At 35.5% G+C, this 25,470-nt stretch overlaps 1 protein-coding gene across 7 annotated transcripts in view; it reads right to left on the bottom strand.

Annotated features, from left to right (window-relative positions):
* Positions 1-25,470, bottom strand: part of PPFIA2 (PTPRF interacting protein alpha 2) — a 340,023-nt gene that overhangs the window by 63,254 nt on the left and 251,299 nt on the right. For all 7 annotated transcript variants that reach the window (XM_063322857.1, XM_063322852.1, XM_063322853.1 and 4 more), the window contains 4 exons: positions 20,231-20,347; positions 5,878-6,099; positions 3,484-3,630; positions 1,487-1,621 (listed from right to left, as the gene is read on the bottom strand). In XM_063322857.1, the coding sequence (XP_063178927.1) occupies positions 1,487-1,621; positions 3,484-3,630; positions 5,878-6,099; positions 20,231-20,347 (621 nt within the window). The remainder of the gene's footprint in view (positions 1-1,486; positions 1,622-3,483; positions 3,631-5,877; positions 6,100-20,230; positions 20,348-25,470) is intronic.

Genomic DNA, 25,470 nt, shown 5'->3' with positions numbered 1-25,470 from the left:
TTCTTCTTGCAATATTTGCCATTAATATATGTTCAAGGAAAAATGCAGTTGCAAGAAAAGACATGCTTGAGACTGCAAAATACTTACTGGTGCCTAATTGCTGGAGAACTTAATCAGGAAAAATCGTCTTAAAATAGAAAACAATATTTTTAAGCTACTGAGGGCATTACAATATGTGATTATTTGTTGAATCAGAAATAACTGAAAAAAAAAAGTTAAAATGCCAAGGGACTGCTCTTATGTGCACCTGTGTTTTTAATAAAATGCAATGATATTTTTTGGTATTTGACGTAGCTCCCTTTTTGCTGACTCTTCCTTTTTTTCCACCTTTTTCAGTCTCTCTTACAAATTCCCACCCATTCATATAAACCTAAAGTGGACAGCACAAAATCTTGATTACTGAATAATGATCTTGCCTTAGTAAAATAAAAAATCTCAACGAATCATCAAATCCCCCAAAATCTTCTCTTTCTTTCTACTTCCTAACTAAATTACTTAAAAATTGGACTTCAGTAGTGAGCTGTTCAGCACTTAAGGCTTCATTATAAATGGAAAAACATGAGAATTGGAAAAATTCATCAAATATAAAAATGGCTAGGCACATAAATAGCTAGAAACATTCCTTGGCAATAGAGAAAGGAAAGCTTAGATAAATCAGAATTATATGTAATACAATCTCTTAAATGCATTTTTGCTTTATTTGTCTGATTTTAAGAGATGAAGAATGAACACATTATCATTATATGTCTTTAGGAAGCTGATAATAACTAAGCTGTAGTACTAAGTGCGCACCTAAAGGTATTAGAGGCCAAATATGAATACCACACTACTGAAAATTTATTTTTATCTTCTTACTTTTTCTGCAAGAAAGCTGCCATATAGTACATTAATCAGAAAAAACAGTTTGAAGTCCTCTCAAGATTGGTCACACTTGTCTTTGAAAATATATGATACAAAGAATCATTCAAAACAAGCCTTTTACAGAGGCAACTTGCAGTACATACTTTTGTATCGTACAAATGATCCCAGCTGCTATTAAGATTTGATTTTTATAGCACTTATTGGAATGAAAATAACTGTTGTTTCATATACATGGTGTATGAAAATGTCCAGAAGAACTAAGTATGTGTAGGAACGCGACTTCCCTCCGCCCCTCTCCCCTTAAATTAGAAACTCTTATACAGCAAAATGAATCCTCCTAGGAGAAGTAATGCTGATGTATTGGAAATAAATGACTCCTTTGTAAATATAGTGTAGACTAACTTACAGATAACTACTTTGCCTATTAGTAAAATGCTAAGAATTACAAATTCTTACACTGAGACCATTCCTGGTTAAACTTGTGGCACATGCTTGTCAGGAAACATTCTCTTGTTTCAAATCAGCTTAATAAGACTTTTTTTTTGTCCTTGAGGTGAGGAACCAGGATGCAAATCAACGTTAAACAGTGGGACTTCGGAAATGTACCTATTTCTCAGGGCAGTACCTTAGTCAGAGCCGCAATTCTCTGAGCCAGCTCAGCCTCCACTTCAGGTAAGGTTTCAGCCTTCCTCATCGTCTGCTGCAGCTTCTGCTCAGCCAGCTCTAGACGCTCTTGCAGCTGTCTGTTTTTGTCTTCCAACTGAAGGCCAAAGACAGATAAACAGGTATAAAAAAAATTAAGAATTTGAATTAAAAAATTAAGATTTTCCTTCAATTTCTTGGTAATAGGGAAGTGATCAAAATTCACTAGATAAGCATAGATACTCCACAACCTGGGAGAGTTTATTGGAAAGGTATTAATTCAAGCATGGAACGTGTACGCTGCTGGTCTCACTGATGATGAGTGATTTGAGACTCAAGGATCATATGAAGGTGAAGAAAAGGAGTTGTAAAATGGTACTCGTGAACATGAGCAAAAAGCTCCTCTGAGCATTGTTTATCTGAGCAAAATAAAAATATTGGTGCCAGTAAAATGAGAATTTTCTAAATGGAAATATTGAGTCCTTCTCACAGAAAAGTTTATGTATGACTGAAATGGGACAGAAGGACAACTCCAAAAGGAGAGAATTCCCATCGAAGTTCATGAACAAATGCCAATCGTATACTAGGAAATGTTAAAACTGACAATTGTTGCTCAGATAATTCATTCATGATTGTATCTGTGATAACCATTAAAGAGAAACAGGAGGACTTTTCATAACTGCAGTATTTCCTGGCCCACTGAGATGAACCACATGATGAAGACTTATTTAATGGCTTGACAAGTGTTTCCTACTTTCCTGTGCATTCCAAGTAATAGAAGACATAACGAAAAAGGAGTGTGCTTTTAGATTCCTTTTTAATCCTTCAAAAGCGTGAAAAGCTAAGCTTTTCACACCACAATGCTGCAAGAAAACTTTAAGTCTGGCTGCATGTACTCTAAGCCGAGTTCCATCGGTCACTGCTTTGAGTAGAAACACCTCCGCAGCACAGCACAACTGACAGTGGCAGCAATAAAAACATTAAGGACAGATGCAGGTACCTTACTTTTCCATTGTTAGGTGGTTTGCTTTTTTTTTTTTTCCTAAAAATTGAAGATACCTCTTAAAATAGCCAAAGGAAACTGGAAGAAGCCATAGAGTTTGAGTTCTGATGCTTTAATTTCCCTGAAAAGGTAGTCACGTACATATATATACATATACACATGTACAGAGGGATGTGTGCATGTGTGTGTAAATATATCTGCATAGAATCATAGAAGCAGAGATTATCAGATCATACAGGCTTATTTCTCATATAGCATTTTATATTGTTTGAAGACATGATAGGTGAAAAAAAAAAGAAAAGTCTGATTCTGAGGCTGAGGAGCAATTTCATCTTTTACAGTTTGAATTATACTCATTTCATGTTAGCTTTCAGTTCACATTGTAGTCTTCAAATTCCCAAACATTTTTTTCCTGTTCACTTCACACTTCAGCTTGTGGAATCACCACGGAAACAATGTACCATGAGAGAAAACCACACAACCATGTTATATTCTTTTTCTAAAAGTTATTGACAGGTGGTTTATCTATGCACTACTAATACATGAAATCACTAGAATCTTTTGTATGCAAATTTTGGTCCTTCCTGCAGAAGGACATTTCTTTTGCTTATACTATTTTTGGGTTTTGCTTATTTTTTTGTTTGTTTGTTTAAAATTTAATTCAGAAAATCATTACATAAGAAGCAAAGATAATCCTTTACTTAGGGAATATGACTATGTGCATTTACGAAAGACACTATTAGAAAAACACAGTTATTTTACAATGTTGAATGTACGCATTGATTTGGTATTCATGGTTGTAGTAGCTGATACAGAGCTGCGAAGTTGAACAATTTAGGTTTTTCAGATTAACTGATGTGTTGATTACAACTGAACAGATTAACTTAATGGAAACCTCCTACTGTAGATCTGCCCCCATTTTTGCATTAATTTTCATTGTTTATGAAGAAAGCAACTGACTACTGCAGCTACTGCACCTGACGTAGGATGGCTTCCTTGTTTGCCAGTTCATTTTCCAGCTTATCGTTCATGTCGTGTATGGAGGTGGATTCTCTCTGTGCACTGAGGTAGCGCTTCTCCAGTGTAGTTATTCTTTCTTCCATATCTTCCTTTTGTGCCATTGCCTAAAGCAACAAACAAAACCATCAAGAACCATGCAATTAAAATGGTATGTAATTTTGTACCAGTTTAATTTTCACGCTAACAGTAGACAGGGATGTAAGCCATGCTCAGCAGTAATTCTGCTGTTTTAAAGAGAATTTATTTCTTTTGGGATTTCTTGTAACTATGATATTTAAAGTGGTAGCTGTTGAATAGAGCAAACAGAAACAATCCTCACCTTTTGTATATTTTTCTAGTCTCTGTATTTTTCAGTGCAAAACCACAGCAAATGTAGCTCACATTTACTTGTTTGCTTCTTAAACAACAGTCGGCTTGATTAGAAAATTGAAAAACTGCTACAGTTACCTAACAGTAGAAATATAGTGCAGTGATGTGGGGAAAAAAAAATGTATATGCACATTTCTACTCTTATTCCTGTGTCCTGCTAAAATTTTCTGCCAAAGTACATGTAGCAGACAGCAGGTGACATGTCCTGAAATTTCAGGAAAACAAGTGACCACAATGTTGGATACATAACATAACCATAACATACGGGTACATGGTCTGTACGTGTTACAGATAAGGATTTGTTTAAAATCTTGAGCTGTTTTTACTCATGTATTACAACCTGGCCTCTCTGAAGTCAATAGCTGTAATTTAGACAGATTATTCATTAGTCTGTCTATTACATTGTTTATTTCTCCTCAATTAATTTAAGTGAAAACAGAAAGTTCTATTAGTATTAAACTTGTGTCTGGCTCTTGAGAAGACTTACGTGTTGCCATGTAATCTTTCACAAGGAAAATATTTACTGATGAGCATGTCTTGCTGTTTGTGTTATATTACATTATGAAAGCAGTGTTGAAGTAAGTGAGATTATTTTTCAAGTAAGACACAATGAACATATAAATTGATCCAAATAAGCAGTCCTAAAATGAGCCATATCCAGGCAATCTTTTTGCATATTGCTGTGAAAAAAACCCATAAAAATAGTAATTATGTATGCAAATCATTAAAAACACACAGAAAAAAAAAAATCCAATAATTTACCCAAGTTACACAATACTGAACTACCCCTCTTGTTGTAGGTATTTGATTTTCTGAATCGGGAAGACTATCTTTTGTGGCCATATGAAATAATGAAGACAGGCATTTCCACTTTTACAAATACCTTTCGCAGCAGATTTTGCACTTACATTTGGTAATTATTATACATGCAAATGTATTTCGTGGCCATTTTGGTTAGGAAGAAAAGGGCTGAAAGCAGGTAAGCCTGTAGCTGGTGTAAGGTGGTATTTAAGGGAGAAACAGCAAGTGGCAATCAAGTGTCTTTGGAACCGCAATACTTATCGAAAGGTAAATGACAGTGTAGATATTAGAGACCCCTAGTGATATAATGCAGCAGTGGTGGAAAAGGAGAAACATGTCAGTGCAAATTATTTTTTGTAACTGGATAAAAATGATACAATACTTTAAAAGAGGCAGAATACAGTGATGTGAAGCTGCTTGGAGGCTGTGTCAGGCATCAGAAGTTCTGAAGGAAGATTTTCTCCAGAATGCTAGAAATAACAGGTTAAATATATACACACACATGCATATATACACACACACAAATCCATAGGAAATACCTATATTGTAGAAAGCAAGTGTAACGGAAAGATAACTACTCTAATTTCAAAATACCAAAATAGATCCTAGAAGCTAGCCTTCCACATATCTTGAGCTCCAAGCATGAGAGAAGATACTCTGGAGAGTACTAAGGAGCACAATAAATTTAAGAGGAGGAAAGAAAAACAAAAATTGAATTATACTTCCATTTATTGAGAGAAAGGAATAGCATATCATAACAGGGATAATGAAGTTACCACACATGAGTAAATATTATAATTGATTATATAAATAACACCATTTTATAAAACAGCCCAGGAGTTTTAAAAACTTACTTTACACATCTCTGTTTAACAGAGTTCATCTTAAAAACTTGAAATAGCTGAAAACTTGACAGAGTGCACTCTAGTAATGCTAAACTACAAAGGAGTTGGCCTTTCTCCTACTAGAGTTGCATATATACGCACCCACATTTAAGAACATGGTTTTATAAAGAGATTTCTAGTATTATTTCTTAATGTACATTTTGTGTTTTCTATGTACAAGGGATTTTATCCGTGCTCAACTTTTGCTGCCCAAATTCATTGGCCTCTATCAGTCTGTAGTGGGTACCACAGGAACAACAGTCAAGAAATAGGAGGCAAATATGGTGAACTCCTTACCTCTCTAATGTCTCTTTGATATTTACTGTTCATTTCTTCCGTTTTAATGAGCTCCTTTCTGGCGGTCTCTGCTTCCTGCTCTACCTCTCCTACCCGGGAAGACAGTGCAGCCAAACGCTCCTTCATTTGTGCCATTTCATAGTTTTGCTTTTCCAGTAGTTCCTGAAGTTCAACAACTTGACTGGCTTCATCATTTGAGTCTATGGAGCCATTTGATAAGCGCTGTTAACAGAGAAGTGACATTATTTATTAATTACCTTTTAATGTGGACTCTATCTGAACAATTTCTAAAACAAAGTTTATTTTTAAAATTACAAAAGCAACTAGGAGGAGAAAAACACAATCGTTTCCATGGTAAGACAGGTGTTGTTATGAGAAAATGGCAAAAGATTAGTATTCATTCATAACAAGGGATTCCAGAACTCAGCATCGCATAGAGAAGTAAATGTTTGCATTAAGAGCAGAACACCATACAAAAATAGGTTTAGTTTGACGTTATGACTATTCAAGTACAAATTGCAACAATACCACTCCTAAAAAGAACCAAATCACATGCATACCTCTTAGCTAAACTTACACAGCATTTAAACTTAATCAAGGTCTATTTCACTTGCAAGATAGGCCACACTGCAGACAGGAAGCAACACTAATAAATCGCAAATTCACTTCCAGTGAATTAAGTGCTTAGAGTCTGGACAACATACCGGTTAGGTCTACATTAGAAACAAGTTCTGCTGAAGTACTTTGTGTGCTGCTGAAAGCCCTGGCATGAATATAGTTATAAAGGAAAAAAAAATTAAAAATCAAGAGTCCAGAACTCACATTGCATTTGGAATATGATTTATATTGCAAATAAATAATCTCAGGAAAGAAGTATGATCGCTAGCAGGACTTGCTGGCATTGCCTCATTATACTAGACAGTCACAATAATGATTTCCAGCATAGGCTAAGCCAGGGTTTCATAAAAATTTAATTTTCTCATGCCAAAAAATTAGGCAAAAAGAACAAGCAAAACTAAAATGATTTGATTTTGACCTATAACATGAAAAAATAAAAACAAAGTAGCCCAACCTGTCATTAACTTTCTTGATTACCCGCAATTTTATCAGTTAAATTTATATTATGCAATATAAGAACACAGTATTTCACTGCAACTGTTATTTTAAATAGGTTATGATGCTCTTTGAGATCCATACAGGAGTATTGGTCCAAAAGGCGCTTGTTGACGTTCAGATGGTAGGGCGTATAGCAATGTATATATGAAGTATTCCTTGTTGACATTCAGATGGTAAGGTGTATAGCAATGTATATATGAAGTATTCCTAGCAAGACCTGAGAGGAAAAACCAAGCTTGCTTTCATTAGCACTTCTGTATTATTATTTTCAAAACATATTTGTACAGAAATCTTCTAGGAAATTCAAAGAAAATTACTTTGCTTAATGGCTTTAAAAACACTTTCCCCCCAATCAGCCATAAAATGAACCCAGATCAAGACCACCTGCCCCCTCTGCAGATCATTGAATAAAATTATTTACTCTAAAAATTCATTACTTCAAGTAACTCAGTTCCAAAATTGCTTTCTTTATACTACTTAATTATATTATCTTGACATTTTATGTTAGCTGCTAAACCACCATTGATCTACTTTCAGGACACCATGATAAAATGACAATAGCAATTAAAAAACTTATTTACACTCAGTTTGTTGTTTGGAAAGTGTACAGTTAGTTTACTTGAATCAGAATCCTATTAATATGCAGTAATCGCATATGTAAACGAAATAGTACTCAAACAGGATAAAACATTTTAACCATCATACTTTATCCCATTGTGTAAATTTGAGATAACTTTTTATCTATGCTATTTATAATCTCTTTTACAGTTTTAATCTCATACAGAATGTTAGCAGTTGTCACAGATGAACAAATTTTACTTTGCATTGAATTTGCCCCACACCTCTCTGAATAGTAGTCCAGGAATTGCTGCAAGATTATAATGTGCCAAATACCAAATCCAAAAAGCAATAAATGGCATGTGATCATGTACCTTACGGGATATAAACCATTTTCATTTTGAAATAGCAAGCTGCAATATCTAGGAGTATGTTCACTGACAGAGAAATATTTTCAGTAATAAAACTTTTCTCATTAAGATATTAATAACCAAAACACATTTAATTTAAATATGAAATATATATTTTTTTCTATTAATTTACTTAATATCTGAGACTTCTGGAAAGACAAATAAAAATGTGTTTAGAATTAATCTCTCACCACCAGACAAATGCTGTGATTGCCAATTATGCATGCATACATTTTTATTTAAGCCCATAAAGGTCCCTCAAAATTCTTTGATGAACTCTTTTGCTTTATATTATTCCTGTATTCCTATATAGAGCTGGTTGGTATTTAAAACTTCCAACTTATCGAAAATGTCAATATTTTATTTTTTTTAGTACAGTTGTGATGAAAAATGTTTTCTTTAAAAACACATTTAAAAATAAAAAACTTAGCTCAAAATTTGGTATTTTTAGAATTTTGAAGCATGCTTTAAAACTTTACCTAGGGATTTTAACTGACACTTTGTCACTTCTATGCCTTGCTATTATTTCATGATATATCCATTATATGGGTACATCACATGGACTAATCACTCCAAAAAAACACGGATAAAAAGTCATTAAGCATTAATTCAAGGAGTAACTGACATAACATTCCTCAGGAGGGTTTTATCAACAGTTTTATGGTCATACATTCCCCTTTCTCCCAAACAAAAAAAGCTTGAACAAGAACAGGAAAATATGTTATGCCAGTAGAAGCAAAAGGCATCCTGTAGATGATGATGATTCAAACGCATTTTCTGAATTAGTGAAAGGAGCAGGAACCTCCCATGCCCCAGAGGAATTCCTATGGAATAAGCTGGGAGACAGAACTGCAGCATCTTCTCTGTTACTGATTTTGTGAAGAATGTCCATGTCACTCATTGATTTTAACAATTTTTTTTTTTTTAATCTGGTTGCTTTTTTCATGCTGAAATATTTCCTGGTACTCGAAGGGTTTCCTGTTAATGATGTGTATGAATCGCAAGCCATTTGTAAATAAACAATTAGTTGAATACTTATAATAATAAAATCTAAATTTTGAATAAACGTCTGTTCATTATTATCTGAAACACTAAGGGAAATCTTCTCAAAGACACATGCACACAAAAAAAGTCTCAAAGTAGACATTTTTAACTGTCATATCCCTACACTACCCAAAATCCCCAATGTATGCAAGAAATGGTGTCAAATTAGTATAGTGGGACAAAACTGAAAGTACTGAAAGTAAATGGAAACAATTGAGAGGTCTTTAAAGGAGGGCAAGGATGTTAAAGAAAACTTTTTAACTGGTTGAAACACTCTAGCAGAGAAAATGAACAATGTACATGGTCCCCGGATCTGGATTACAAGTTAGTCATTTTAGTCATCCAGACAAAGCCTTCAACAAATTTCATGATGCTGTCTATCAAACGCGGTCGTGAAAAACCTACATATGGACACATTCCTTAATTTCAATAATTTCACATAAAAGCATCTATTAGTAATGGCTATTTTTCCTTGAAAAAAGAAATGTGGCAAATAGCTCACATGCTTCAATGCCTTTTCTTTTTTTTTACTATTTTATCCAATAAAAGATAGTCCATCTGTTTCTATCAGATGTATTTATTTAGACTACAATGCTGCAGAAATAGTATCATCATATATTATTGACTTCATTTTTTTGTTTGTTTGCTTTTTTGCTTTCTACAGACACAACAGGCACACACAGCCGCAATGTGTGCTATGGCTGCTGCCCACACCATAAGGGGCTCTGCCCTCTCCTCCTGCCCCCTTTCACGTGTTTCTCAGCCAGACGAGAAATCTGGTTGGCATCAGCCTGAAAGACCTAATACAATCTCAGACATCTTTGCTCAGGCTAGTTCAGAGCAAATAAAGGTAAATGAGCAACTACATCTGTTCGCAGCAATGCAGCACTTGCTTTCGTCAACACTGGGAGGAATGAGGGAAAGAGCAACAGCAAGAAGGCAGCCTGCTGTGGGGTTTTGGGGGTTGCTTTTTTTCGGTGGTATATCACTACATACCAGATAAATAACTGTGAAATCACTGTCCATACTAAGGGTTTCAGAGATACTTCCACTTCATAAAGAAAGCTTTTACACTCACCCGAATATAGCAAAATGAGTTAGGAGGAGAAACAGAAAGGAGATGAAATAATTGTCAAGATAATCTGATGACAGTGACGGTATTAACTACAAGAGAGGCGGCATACCACAGAGGAAATCAAAGTTCAAAAAATATCCTGTAGGACCAAGTGCCATAAAGGGTAATAAGGATTAAACAAGAAATGGGGTGTGGGGGGGGGTCAGTGTGTGTCATCTTTGAATTGCTTATGGTCTGTGGAAATGGAGGAGGGAAATAAATGTTCATGTTCCCTACTGCTGAACAGTATGAAAAGGGAGCCAACATCCCTAGTATCAGATTTTCTTTCTTTCAAGATCCAAAAAGCACAGCAGTAAGGCAATCTGCTGCTTGTATAGGAGTGTCAGCAGGGAGAAGGACAGCAAATTGGAGCATTACACATAACAATAAACTCCCCCTAGACCACTGCTTCTCCCCTATTCTATCTGCCATGAAAAAATAAAAGGAAAACCAGCCACAGACTGGTTTATGAGTTAAAACCAAGAACAATGGTAAAAGGAACACCAGGAGAAAGTGTAAAACAAGACTAACCCTGAATATTCTAGCCTCTCTTAATCCATTTCATGTTGCCCTTTCAATTAAGCCTTAGCAATAATACCTAAGGCAAACTGAGTGGAGGTACACTTAAGCTGGGGGAAAAAAATAACAAAAATAATAAAAGAGTAAGGACACCAGACCCAGACTACAGCAGTTAACAAAGAAATTGTAAAATTGTCCCAGGCTATTGATTGCAAACTACTTCTCTGTTTTATTTTGTAGAAAGAAACGTACAGTCAACTACATACGTTGCAAAACATACACAGAAACCTAATTTTATAAAGGCAAACCCCAAGAACAGTAAAAAGCACCCCTCAGTGATATTTTTCTCTCCGGTTATAAAACATCTGACAGATATGTTTGGTCTAAATACTATCAACCAGTAATTAATGATGTGTTTTGCGCTAGAATTTAACCTCAGAGAGTGGTGAGAAGGAAAACAAGAATATCTCAAGGAGTTACCTCCGAACAGTCAGCAGTGGTGATAGGATTCATTTACTTGACAGAACTCCTCATCAGTGCCTCTCACTTTGTGGTAGTATGAGCACAGGTGACTCACACGATGCCCATGTGCATACGCAATGCCGTGTCTGAAGACTAAATTAAGGTCGTTCTAACCACAAGGTACCTTTTTGAATAATTGAACGTAATCTTAAAATTCAGAAGCCTGGTCTTTTAGAATTCTTAGAACAAACTAGTATTTTTATGGTGTAAGCACTGGGGCAGTGGTAGTGTGTGGATGGTTTGTGGTTTTTTTTAAACCGGCAAAGTGGGTGCTTTGCGTCTACTCTTTACTAAGACACTCTCTCTAAATTCTTTTTTTAAAGGAGTACTGGCAAGTTCATTGCACCATAAATGCCTAGTGTCAAAACTGAAGTCCTCACCATCTTCTCAAGTCAGTCTACCGTCATTGTGGTTTCTGAGAGTTCATGCTGAACGAATTTCTCTCGAGCTCCCCTCCTAATGTTCAAGGCAACTGTCGGTGTTAGTTAGGCTGGCTACCTTTGGCAAATAGCATAAACCAGAAGAATTCTGACACTATGTTACACTAGAGTTATGCCAGAATTCAGTTATCTTTAAAAACATGAAAACTTTTGTTAAGAACACATATTTTGTGTTCATTTGATTACACATATTTTTCTTGACATGCAACATAAAATCTAACATTAAAATGTTTTTTTCAAAGGTCTGCATATAGTAAATTCTATTTGCTAACTATGTGAAGGTTCATTTGTCCGTATAAACTTTGTAAATACATGTAAGCAAAGAACACAAGTTTATGCAACTCCTCTCTGAACCTTGTAACATGACAAATCAGGCCATTGGGTAAAACATACAGAAAAGTAAAGCAACAGATACAAACTAAGGTTTGGCAAGCAATTGTTTTCAGAAAAATCATGATATTTAGAAAAGGCAATAAAAAATAAGACAGAATTTTTTCCAAATAACGGAATGTCATGGCTGTAAAAGCTCTTGGTGACTGGAATATACTGTTACCTGCCTCCAGATATGACATATCCTCATATCTGACATAAGCCTGTGACCCTAACACTTATGGTGACTAGACTTTTTCATTCCCTGTTAAGTGATATCCCTTTTTCATTCCCTGTTATTCTAGGATGGCATCTCAACCTAAAGAACCATCACTGACACATCATTTTGTGAGACTTCTCCCTTCATCTTCTATTAAGGCAGGTGCCAGCTGTTGCTCAGTAATATATACATGTCTTTGGTGAGTTGCTCTGACTTCTGGTCAGCCAACTGCTGATATGGCACCTGAGATATGAAAGTTCTCCTGTACTCCATATGCAATATACAGAATTTTGATGGTATAAATCACTTTAGAAATAAATACTTTAGAAATACTTTGGAAATACAACATGATCAGTACTAGCTCCAATTTTAAATCCTAAATTATGTTTAGACTCTCTTTGAACCAAGAGAATTCCTATGAATAATACAAATATAGAAAATTCAACATGAAAAAAAGTAGGAAAGAAGTGCCATTTTAAAAGTTTTAAAGCTTTAAGAACAGGTGGGGGTTTTTTTGTTGTTTTTGTTTGGTTTTTTTTTAAAGCTTTTAAAACAGCTAGGCAGAAAAATTGGAAAATTTTGTCCCAAATGCCAGGGGAAAAGATTATTTTTTACCCTGTAGTGGTGGAGATGTTCCTTTGGACTTAGAAAAGCTGGCCATGATGGACAGATCATCAGGGGAAGAGACAGAAATACAGTATATTTCTCACGTCAAATAAACTTGTCTGAATTCTGTAGTATAAAAATACTAAAAAGGAAGTAAAATAATCACCAAAGGAAGCTAAATTATACACATTTCTTGACTTCATGAAAGTAAAAGTTAATGCTGCAAAGAGTAACATTTGCTGACACTGTGTGAGATGGAAGAATAAATGAATAACAAGGTACCAAAGATGCTTTTTACTATAGTGTAGAGTTCTTCCACCCCTATTCCATTCAAATACCTCACGCAAAAGCTTTAAAAGAAAGTAAATGATATTAACACAGATCCATAGCTATGTGATAGCCCAATCACAAGTGACAACTAAGCAAGCAAAAGCAATACGATCATCATCCATATAATCAGCACACAAAACAGAATGTGAAAAGCCATGCCCAAAATAATAGCATTACACCTAAGCTGTCACAGCAATTCCTAAGTGGTTGGATGCCTCATCACATTTGAAGGCTATGCAACTTCTCTAAGTTGTTCCACATCTTTTGGTCTGTGTCAGGCAGTAATCTCATAATCATTCGACATATCCTCTTCAGTTACTCTAACTCCAATCAACTATCAGAGCCAATGTTCTCTCAAACTGAACTGTTTCTTCCCCACCCCAATACTGGTGTAAAAATAGCTACCTTCTCCAGCACTTTTCTCTTCAAACGTCCTCACTTTCTTGCTCTTTCTACCAAGCCATCAAAAGACTCCAGCTTTTATTACTGCTTTAAAGATCTGGAATAACTCTACTTCCTCATCAGTTTTCAGCTCTTATTCTTCTTTCTGATGCCTGTGATCACCTGTCACACTTTACTCACTTTGCAAAATCGGGGAGGGAAAAAAAAGTTTACTTGATGGGTGGGCATTTTTCTTCTTGTTGCCGGTGTCTTCCAGATGCATGCTTATTTCTCTTTTACACTATTAGAGTTTCTGAGATCTTACAAAGGAGAGAGAAATCAGTTCCTGATTCTTTATTATAAGGGTTAGTTAGCAGCCCAAACCAAATTATACAAGCACACACACCCCACACCCCCCCTTTTTTCTTGGCTAAGTCCTTTTTCTTAGTAGTCTCACCAGCCTTCCAGTAGAAGTGACTGGCCTGGCATCTCCTTGCAGTAAGTCAGCCAGCCAATGCTGTCCACTAGCACAATGCTTGAAGTGTAAAATTCAACTGCAAAGGTAACGAGAATTTTAAAGCAGTGTTTTAACAGGCTTTAGATGTAGAAGTATATAGGGGCTTCTACTACGTGAAAAGGAAAAGACAGTTTTATGACTGAAAGACAGTCTAACTTATACGAAACAGAGCGCGCTGATTTCCTGAAAAATTAAAGGCCTGACTGAAAAATTTATTGATTTATCATGTAGATAATGAAGAAGTAAGGCAGCTTTTCAAGATAATAAAATTCCTATGCTATAGTATTGAGCACTAAGTACTCATAATCATGCAGATATACTAAACTATCAAGCAGAAGAGTACTTACAAAACATTTACCTAGACCCTTTCAGAGAGAATATTGCATAATTTCCCAGGTTTACTCCTGAGATTCATAAAGATTTCTAATCCCAGCTGCAGCTTTTATCAGTATTCCCTTTCACTGAAAACTCCTCCCATCCCCAGGTGTGTCAAGCCATCGATCTTCATTAAATCCCTCTCAGCACACACTTCTTTAATTAGATTTATCAATATTAATCCAGAAAGAGATGGTTAGAAAGCCAGAAAGATATGTGCGCTGCTTGGAAACAAACCCATCAACTGGTTATCAAATGTATTTTGTGCCTGAAGCGTATTATTTCTCTAATTCAGAATGTGACTGCCTTGGGGCAAGGATCACGTCTCCTGCTATTTTTTATAAATCGTGCATTATGACTGCACTCAGTAAACAACAAACTAAAAAGTCCTTACAGCAAACTTTCTCTAAGTTACAAACACCCCTTTAGTGGTTGGTGTTCTGTCCTTACTAAGTCCTCTTCTAAACTGGTCCTTTGATAAGGGCTCCACATGTCCCGCCTTCACTCCTTTCTCTGCTATTCCACTATGTTACCAGTTAAAGGGGAAGATTTTTTTATCTGTTCATTCAAAACAGAGGAGCACACGTGAAATAAATTAGTAAGTAAAAACTGAAACCGAAAGTTTTCTTCTGCAATTTTCTACTAACCAAAGTGATCAGAAAATCCAAAAATAGTCAAGTCCAAAAAATGGAACACATTCTGATGATTGTTCTGAAAGACAGACCTGTTACTTTAATAATATTATTCCATTTTAATTTTATTTGATGTGCAGTCTCAACGTTTTAGCCCACTGTGTTTGCTTTTACTCCTACTGGATACAATGTCTGTAATTGTTGTCAATGTTTTAACAGATTTTAGTATTTATAAACTACTGGCATTTGATTTAATTATTGGAATATGTTAGTGTTATGAGTAAGAAGAAAAACTCTGATTCTTAAATAAGTTGAATGTGACTGCCTGAGGTATACTATAAAGCAAAACACCCCCGTAAAAAGTAATTATATACAGCTCTGAGTTCCTCATAAAATGCAGCATTTTTTATTTAGGAGAAAAAGGTTTTTGTTGCAACAGAACTACCAGACTGTTTTACCTATCCTGGTATATGTAGCTGTTTCCATGTGCCTAAAATATTCTGTTCTATTATTCTGAGGGGAAGGGAACAACCATGCTGCTAAAACTGCCCTTACTACAGGTAGGACCAGGGTAGTATACTTCGTAGAAAAACTGGGTAAACCCACAAAACTAGTTAATGGGTTTTAACGGTACAGTTATGGATCTTGGAATAAGAAGGAGTTCCCTTATAAGCAGGTTCTAGGCATCATAGTGACATATCAAATATTAAAAAAAAAAAAAAAAAAGGCACCAAATAGGCACAAACAGGTTTTGTATTTTACTAGTGTTTACAAGTTGCAATTACAAATGTCAGCAATAAAGTTTTAAAATAGAAACAGTGTGCTTTCAAAGAGAAACACTCAGATTTACACTGCACCTAAATGCTTAGCTTTCATGTCTTCAGGGTAACAGAAATCCAGGCTGAAGTGCTTTGTCAAGCAGGAACCCGCCTATGCATACAAGGCATCTTTGAGGATAAAAATAGTCATTCCCCAAGCCAATTAATCTCTTTTAAAACCCCATTAACCACCTAAATATATGAAAATTCATATACTTCCAACCTAAGGGTTGTGCTGAAATGCATCTGTGGGCTTTCTTTTTGTTTATTCTTTCTCAATAAGGTAGAAATCCACTGGTCAAAGACATTCCTGCTTTTACAGGAGATGTAGACTGGTTTTGCCCATCAGCTCCTGAAACATTATTCCAGAGCTGAGAAAGCCAAAGATCACTTGGCAACAACACCTGCATAGCTACGCTTTCATCTCGAGGATGTATGTTTCTTCTGAGCTACGAAGCTTATGATCAAGGACTGATGAGGACACCAACCCTCCTTGTCCCAAAGCTTCATCATCATTTTGGGCTTGCTTAGGATAAATAACCTCCTCTAGTATTGCTGGTGCAATAATTTGAGGTGGCAGATAATCTTTAGTGACATTTTACTGACACCTTGCACTCAGGTTTCTCCAGAGGTACACCAGGTGTGGTCAATAGCCCCTGCTCGTACTGCCAGGAGGGGCTCATCTGTTGTCATTCACTGCTGGCTGTTTCAGATGGGAAACCATCAATATTGAGAAGAGGTGCATATAAGCTACCCCCCTGCAGAATGGCAAGCTACTTCTTCATTTTTTGCACCACTGCAGGGCTTCACACCTGCCCAGCTTCTTTCCTTTAACATCCCTGCATGTATCCTCCATTGGTATCACCTTGATCTCTAACACTGTTCAGTCCCACCTTTGCTGCTTCCTAATAGATTTCCCAATGGGCACTTCATTCACTGGGAATTCTGCTTTTCCTGGCCTTCACTTGTGGGGAAATCAGGCTATCGTGCTTACAGATCAAGTGAAGGTGGCAAGTGGTGTCCAGTGGTCACAGACCTAGATAGGAGAATCTCTGATAATAGAAATGGTTGCATCTTAATTCCCATAGCAGGTGATTTATGTCAGGTTTTTTTAAAACAATTTTTCAAAGTTCTTTAAAGCCCTTCTGTTTGCGTAAGCTGGCCTCTTTGCAAGTTTCTGTATTTGCTAGCTTTTAAATTTCTCTTGCCTAAATCATATAGCTTAGAAGCTTTATCATCATAAAGCAGAAATTTTAATGTACCTGGTTGAGGTCCCTCCTAGAAAACATTTGTGACCTTACCTGTGTAATGACCTGGCATCCACCTACCAATGAAAGCAGCTCGCAGTGCAATCTGCAATCTGTTTCAGGCACAAAAAGCTAGACCTAAGAAACTCCTCATTGCTTGTTTTGTTTTATTTTGTTTTGTTTTAAATCAGGATAATTCCATGTTGAAATCCCTAATACTTTCCTATAGCAGTTGTTTCACAAAGTTTGGAATTTTGTGAAATCATAACTAAAAGCCATTCACTGTTTATCTTAGAATTTTTCCTTTGTTTGTTTTGTGAAATAATGAACATTCATAGTTAATACTTCTCATTACTCCCATTTTACCATTATTTTCTTTTGAGCTGTTTCATTTATACTTAATAATGAGCCTCCATTTATGATTACAACTTGTCACCATTAATAAGATTTCTATTTCTTAAAGATTAACTAGCTTGATTTCCCTTACTGCTCATTTAAAAAAAAAAAAAATTACTATGTACCGAGCCATTGCTTTATAGAAATCGATTTATGGTACAGTAGGACAATTTCCTTTTGAACCAAATTTTTTGTCTTATAAAAATATATGTACGTAAACTACTTTCTAGAAAATGTATAAACTCCCATTTTAGCATTCTTGGAATGGTCTGGATTTTTTTTTAACTCTTAATTTTCACTATTAGCTTTTTCATAATTTTGCTAATATCAGTGTAGATAAACAGACTAATACAACTTTGGTCATATATTTTTAATTAGCGGCATTACATTAACTTTTCAGTTCTCTGGCAATGTCTCATTTTTCCAAATGTTTTTGAAAAAGAAAATGAATGGCCCAGAAAAATTCTTGGACTGTTCTTTCAGTCCTCTTGAGAGGAAGTAGCTTAAAAGTATTTAGTAACTTCTTTTAGCACCTATTCCAAGCATTGAAGCAATACAAAATATTTCCATGTTCCTGTGAAATGCAGTCAGATTATCTTCCCCTACCTCCAACCCCAGGTAATCATTCAGTACTAACGCTACAAATGAGCTGAACTCCACATTGACATCTTTCTCCTAAATACGCAAGAAGTTATTCCAGCTCCCGAATGGATGTTAAACTTTGACACACCTAAATCTCAGAAAACAGTCCCGTCTTCATGTTTTCCTTGGTAGCCATGCCGGCTAACTCTTTCTGTAGGTAACTTTTACCCGAGGAATCCTCTAATTGCCTATACTGGTTTGGGACTACCTGTTCTGGGAACCTAGGCAAGCTCTATTTCGAGGTCTGCATAGACTTTACCATGTCTGTATCTTCTGGGAAGTCCAAGAAAACAGGAATTATTAATATGGTGATTTCCTGAAGGCACTGCTTAAGTTTTACCCATTTAATTGCTATGACTATCAACCACACAGCTGAAACCTAAAACGTAGGATTTACTCAGACTGACTGAAACTGAACTTTGACCTCCAGTATTATAAGAGGGGGCAAACCATTACCTCATCGCTTATTGCTCTCCATCCCTACTGCTGAAGTTGAAGGAATATTTTCTAAATGGATATGCTTAGGGTCCGGGCTTAAGCTGCAGTATCTTACAAAGTGGGGACTTCATAAAATAAGAAGGTAGGCACTAGGTGATAGTAGCAAGGTAGAGAGCAGCTAGTGCAGAGGATATGAATTCGATTGCACTGGTTGATCTGGTGTCAATATGGCCTTCTGTTAACTCCCTATCCAGTATGCTTTCATTACTATCAGGAGCAAAAACTAGTTAAGCACGAGCCTGTAATTGAGCTTAACAAGAGCAACTTAAATTGGTTTGCTTAGGAAGCATAGACGTTTTCTGGAAATAATATTCCAGAAAACATTTCATATAAAATTATAATAACGTGTTACTTTGGCTTTCATTCCTCTTTCATTGATGTTTAAATATGCAGATTTCTTAAAGGACAGATATTCTTATTTCCACTTAGTTCTGTTTATAAGCAACGAGCCCCATGGCTCAAATCAGAAGACAGCTTGCGAAGAAAGTGGAAAATCAGAGATTTTCAGCTCAGCAGCGTGGTTGTATTTAAAAGCACAAGTGAGTGGGATGTTCACTGTTTTAACAAAATTTCACACATGTGTCAAAGAGTAACATTTTGCAAGGAAGAGGAAAGTAGCTGAACAGTATTTGTTTACTGTATGTTTCTCAACCACGTAGATTACTCAAAGAAAAATACACACATAAAATAAACTGCAAAACATGTAAAATTAGTGCTTGCAGTGCAAATGCACCCTTCTAAATTGGATTGCCTATAAAATAAATGAGTAATGATGAGTGTTATTTTTGATAAGTATGATTTATGTCACTGTTCATCAAATGCCATTAGGCAAAAATGCACAATTAGAGATCCAAGCAGCAGCTCTCCTCGTTTCAGCTGTCTGCCAAATGTTATGTTATGCTTGCATTTTAATTTAATAACTGTGAAGCAAGAGAGGAAGATATGCACCTTGGTTTTTATCCATCTGGAAAACTATGGCTTGGAAGAAAACTTCATTTCTAAATCAGATATTCTCTACCTTTTTTTCTCTTCCAGTCTTAAGTGGCAAATACGTAGCCTAAATTCTATATACCAATTTCTTATTTAAAGAATGATAAGTAAAATGCTCTTCACTTCTCTCTGTATGAACATGGACATGAATCTGAAGAGTATATATAGGCAGCACAGAGGAAAATGACTTTTTCTAGTTTTTAAGTATCTGTCATCTCTTTAAGGGCTATTTTGGCAGCAGTTTTTGCATATATACCCTTTCACCTATACATTTTTGCATATACGTGCCACTATGCCTTGCTCTTCTGTATGTGAAGTGCAGGGGATCACTCAGCAGGATACAGTATCCGTAATTGTAGCATTACACAAAAAAATTCCAAGAAAAGTTTGTTATAAGCTGTGGGTCTAACTCAATACCCTATCTAAGACCAAGGACCTGCCCATTTGCATTTCCTCTCCATTTAAACAAGTTCATTTTTGTTATACTGGTTTCAGTTGGCATACAATATTCTAAAGGGCTGTACCATAAAATAGTCACATTACAAAAACCTAACACCAAATTATTTCTCATATTGATTGTGTGATCCAATGAAAACTAACATTTTATACCTTTTCATGAACCTTTTGCCCTGGCTCCATTCCTTCAATATGCTCGGATTCGGCAGGTCCTTCACCAGCTGCCATTTTCCTTTGAATGTGTGCATTTTGTTCACGCAAAGCTACAATCTGCAAAAGAAGTAAAATAAGTGGTCAATATACATAAGAAATGGAAAAACAACTGAGCAGACAGTTTCTTAAATCTATTAATATTTCTATCCCGTATTGGCCATTTTTAGCATTTGCAAAATCATAGAATCATAGAATGGTTCAGGTTGGAAGGGACCTTAAAGATAATCTAGTTCCAACCCCCCTGCCATGGGCAGGGACACCTTCCGCTAGACCAGGCTGCTCAAAGCCCATCTGCCTGTGCATGCATAAATATTTAAAACCCAGACATATTAATACTGAATAAAGGCCATTAAGGATACAAAGGAACAAATAAATGGCACTATAGTCAACATTGTTTTATCTTCTATCCTTACTTTGTGCTAGGGTTTTGTTGGTTTTTTTTAACTTGAAAGATGAAAGAGCTGTTAGGGACTGATTTTTTAACGCTGCAAGAACAAGACTCATTCATTCATAGAGAACACAATGGATGCCAAACTGGTGTTATAGGAAAACAGTGCCAAAAGGTTATGAATCCAAACCAAGCTGCGTAAAACAACGTTCTGGCTTTCTGTCAACTTCCCATCTGTTAGTAACTGCAACATACGTTTTAAGTGTTTTTTTGTTAAGAAAAACATGTAGGTAAAAGTCCTCTACTGTGGTATTCATCGACTATTTTAGTGCAAATACAAGCAGGTTTTCTCATATTAAAAATATTGTTTTGTTTACTGGTAGCGCTATTAAAAATCCCATGCAGCTACTGGAAAATAAGCTGCTTTCTCTCTGACTTAGTAGTTTACTCTCAGACAATACACAGGATGGAGAGTCAGGTCCTAAAAAATTTTTACATGGTATGCTATCATAAGTTGCAAGATCTGGCTAATATAAAACTTATTTACTTTGATTAATTATACAGTTAGATCTCTCTGTGCCATTCTGCTTTCATGAGCAAATACAACAAATGATTTACCAAAGGGATAACATTATGTATTAAACACAGCAGAACACTGGTAGGATGTATAGATGCTGTTTTTGGAAAGCTGGGGAAAATTTAAAGGCTTCTGTCACTGCATTGTGTCTGCATAAATCCTGAGTCAGAAACACCCTAAAACACTGTCCTGTCCTAGAATACAAAAGCACGGGGTAGGAGGGAAGGTTTAAGGCAGTACTACGTGGTAAGCACATACAGCAGCCAAGATTTTGTGGAATGTTTAATTTAATTTAATTTAATTTAATTTAATTTAATTTAATTTAATTTAATATTAAAGATCTATTTCCTTTGATCTGAATAATTTAATTCTTTAATTACTTTTTTCAAATGGCTTTTTTAACTTATGTTTAAGTTCTTATTGTAAAGAACATTTCAATCAGCACTTGAGATCTCAGGGACACACCACTTTAAACAATTCTTCCTGAATATAAATGTTGAAAACTGTTGTGATATGAGTCAGGCTGATTCACTGCTCACTAAATTACAAGTTACAGCCCTTGTACAACTTGTGTGACTCCCACTGATTTCAGTGCCAAGACTGAGACTTGAGGGCAACATTTCATCCAGAGCAATTATAGGAAAATAGAAGAGAGGGAATTAAAACTGTCTGAGACAATCAGTGTCTTTTGGGTTTGTACAAATACACTGAGCTTTAAAATGTTTCACTTAAATAAGAGAATTAGGTCTGTCTTAAACAACATAAAAAGGTCTTTATAATCTCATTAGCATAGCCTCCCTTTCTCCATAGGGATCGGAAGTTTAATAATATTTTTTTTTCTGGATAGCTTCACTCATTTCTTTTTCTTTATGGTTCCAATGGTTCTCAAACCTAAACTACAGAAAGTATGGTATCCATCAAGCAAAATAAGCCATCGATTAGTGCTAAAAGTGACTTTCAGGTAGATCAATGGAGATGCTTCAATGTATACATTATAAAATTATGATCTATGGAGAGTAATTATACATCATATGAAACAAATGTGAAATCACAGGGTATGTTAACTGACAGCCAACAATAGATCTGGATCTTCATATGATAATCTTTCATTGATCCATTAAAATGCAGACCTCACTATGCCTTCACTTTGAATTATCATCTGTGTCTAATACAAATCCTTAATCGCCCTTTAGCTCAGTAAGAATATTGTGTAAACACTACTGCAAAATTTTATCATTTCATCACATATTCCACAATAGTTTATTTTTTCTTAGTCACTGCGGGTCTTTAGATAGCTAGGATCACTGTTTTCTAAATTAGTAAATAAATAAATAAATAAATATTCAGTTAGCCCTTCAAAGTGAAAGGTAAATAAAAGAATACAATATTGTGTATCAATATTTGGGGGGATTCACTTGATTTTTGAATGTCTGGGAACAATTTCTTTGCCAAAAATCCATCACTGTTAAAGCTTATTGTTTAAATGGTTTTATTACTGTAATGAATGCAGAGTAACTATATACAGGAACAACACGGAGTTTGAAGTCTGGCACATCTTAAAAGTTACAGCTCTAGGGTAGTCAGCAGATAACACAGCTAAGTTGTGAAGAATTACACAGCTAACTTGCTTTCATACTTGTTCACTCTTCTTGATTTAAAGAATAAATTAAGGCAGAACTAATGCTCTTAAGGAAGCACGGAAACTCTCCTGTGTCTTACAAATGAACACAAATTTTTTTACTTTTCATTTTGCTGAAACAAAACGTTTTTAATTGCTATCACACTCTTGTTTATTACTTATTTCGTATTTAACTTGAACTTTCAATAATGTGCAAATTATTTGCAGATGTGCTAATTTAATCACTGAACAATTTGTGTAACTTTCTACATGGGTAGCCAAAACACAGCTGAATGGATGATGACAATGAAATACGTGAAAGGGAAGACACGGATGACTAAATTTTTTCCTAGGTAGCCTCCGAATCTTCTTAAATCCTAATGATCATCATTACCACTGCTGTACCCAAAACTGGACAATCAACCTAAACATTCAAGTCCAAATAATACCTGCTAAAATATGATCAAACATATCACATATCTTTTTCCTTATCAACTTCTGATTGCGGACCTTGAATGATTAGATTCCTTTTCTAAATTGCTATCAAAGACGCTATTTTCCTATTTAGCACACTTGTCAAGATTTGACCTGGACCACGGCAACATGTTTCTATGTGACTCTAATCTAAAGTGAGTGTAAAATTGCAGAGATGCCAGTTTCTCCACAGTTAAGTCTAAAGATAGCATCCTGTTGCAAGTCTAAATTTGGCTCCCTGCTAACTTTGCCAAACTCAGTCAGCTGAACTGAAAAGTTGCTTTTTGATTGAGAAAAATGAAACAATGTCTGTGAATTAAAGAAGATTCAAATGTACAGTATTACTCTTCTAGTTGGACCTTTCTAACTTTTGTGGCTTAATCCCATGAAAATGTAATAACCTAAAGAAACATTCCTTTAGCTTGCCCTCTTCTCACAGGCATCTTGATCTTTAACATTCTTCTCACTTTTGTAGTCAGTTTTTATGACTGACAAGGGACAATTTTATAACATTGAAACTTTAAAGAACTCCCATCAACTTAGATTCTGTCTTCTGGATTTCAAAGGTACATAGAAACAAATGGCATAATTTCTAAAGCCTCACTCTGTCACAATCATTCCAAACATATCCTTACACAACTTTTCTACCTTTTTGTCTCAAATCTAAGATATTTTCTAAAGCCCAGCTATTTGATTGATAAACATCCCTACTATATAAATTCTCTCCAAAATATCAGACTTTGTGTCCATTATCTAGTGACATCACTGAATCATATGTTTTTTACGAAGTTAGGATTCAAGAATTCAGATTCAAAATTACAACTGGTTTTCATTTCCATAAATGACCAAATATACATCTCATGTCTGTACACTTGAAAATAATAGCCTAAATTCAGGTGTTAAGGGAATATTAACTCCAAATATTAAAATACACCATAGCATAGAATATCAATACGTAAGCCAGAACTGATCTGAAGAACTACCTGATGTTATAGAACCGTATCCATCAGCCACGCTGGTGAAAGGACAATGCAATGAGGCCATCATTTCATAGTGAATAAAGATTACACAAGACCATAAATCAGGAAGCAATAGAATAAATTCCATCTTTTTAGCAAAGGAAACCCTCTGATTACTGTCTGTAGTAGGACACCAAGATATACAAATGAAAAAAATAAATGATCCACATTGTAGTTGCAAAAACTACCAAACTGTGAAGAATAACCAAAAAAGAAAGGAAAAATCAGCATGCAAAAAATGTCTACATCTGAGCCAGACTCATTGGACAAAATAAAAATAAACTGGAATACACAAACTATACATGAAGGTGCAACAGATTTATTCACGGTGCCAAGTCTCTCACAAGACACAAAATGAAGTAGGAAAAGCATTTCCTCTACATGTTTACTTTGGGTATTTTACAAAATAATTAATGTAAAATTATTTGAGGGGTGTGAGATCAGAATCCATTTCTAAACATACAAAATCCTAGGTGACTGGGTACCTCTGCTGCTGAAACTTAATCATTTCTCTGCTTCCAGTTGTTTGAGTGGTCGTTCGTTACCTCATTACGGTTTCAGGCTTAACTTCACTATGAATACTTAATATACTTACCTATAACAGCAATGAAAAGTAACTACCAACTTATTACACTTTTTTTATTAAGTTGCCTACTATAGATCCGTTTTTTTAATTACGCATTTAGGCTGTGCAGTCTGATGTCATTAAAAAATCTGTCTTACGTTTACAGAACTTCAGTCTTCCCTCTTTACCACTGGACACGTATCTTGGGCATTGATGGAGAAGCTTTTATTAGATTTCCTAGGAGCAGTGATTGTCTCACTGCCAGACTTTCCCTCAAAGCACCAGCACTCTTCAGCCCCTTACGGTTTTCTTCACAGAGGTATGACATTTTGGCTGCTTTTTGCCCTGTGTTTTGGTGTTGGTGGAAAGGAACTAAGTGCATTCCTTTCTGTGTTATGAATCATGGTGATATTTGGTCCATAAGTAGCACTGACAACTCCAGGAAAGAAGAATGATAATTTTAGACAGGAAGAATGATTTTGTAGTTGAAAGCTCAGGGGGGCTCAGCATTTGGAAGTCTGAGATGATCGCTGGTGGTG

The sequence above is a fragment of the Chroicocephalus ridibundus genome, chromosome 1 (genome assembly GCF_963924245.1).
Source record: "Chroicocephalus ridibundus chromosome 1, bChrRid1.1, whole genome shotgun sequence".
In the NCBI taxonomy this organism is placed as follows: Eukaryota; Metazoa; Chordata; class Aves; order Charadriiformes; family Laridae; genus Chroicocephalus; species Chroicocephalus ridibundus.
Note: the sequence above shows the minus strand (reverse complement) of the source record. Positions and strands in the feature narration are given on the sequence as shown.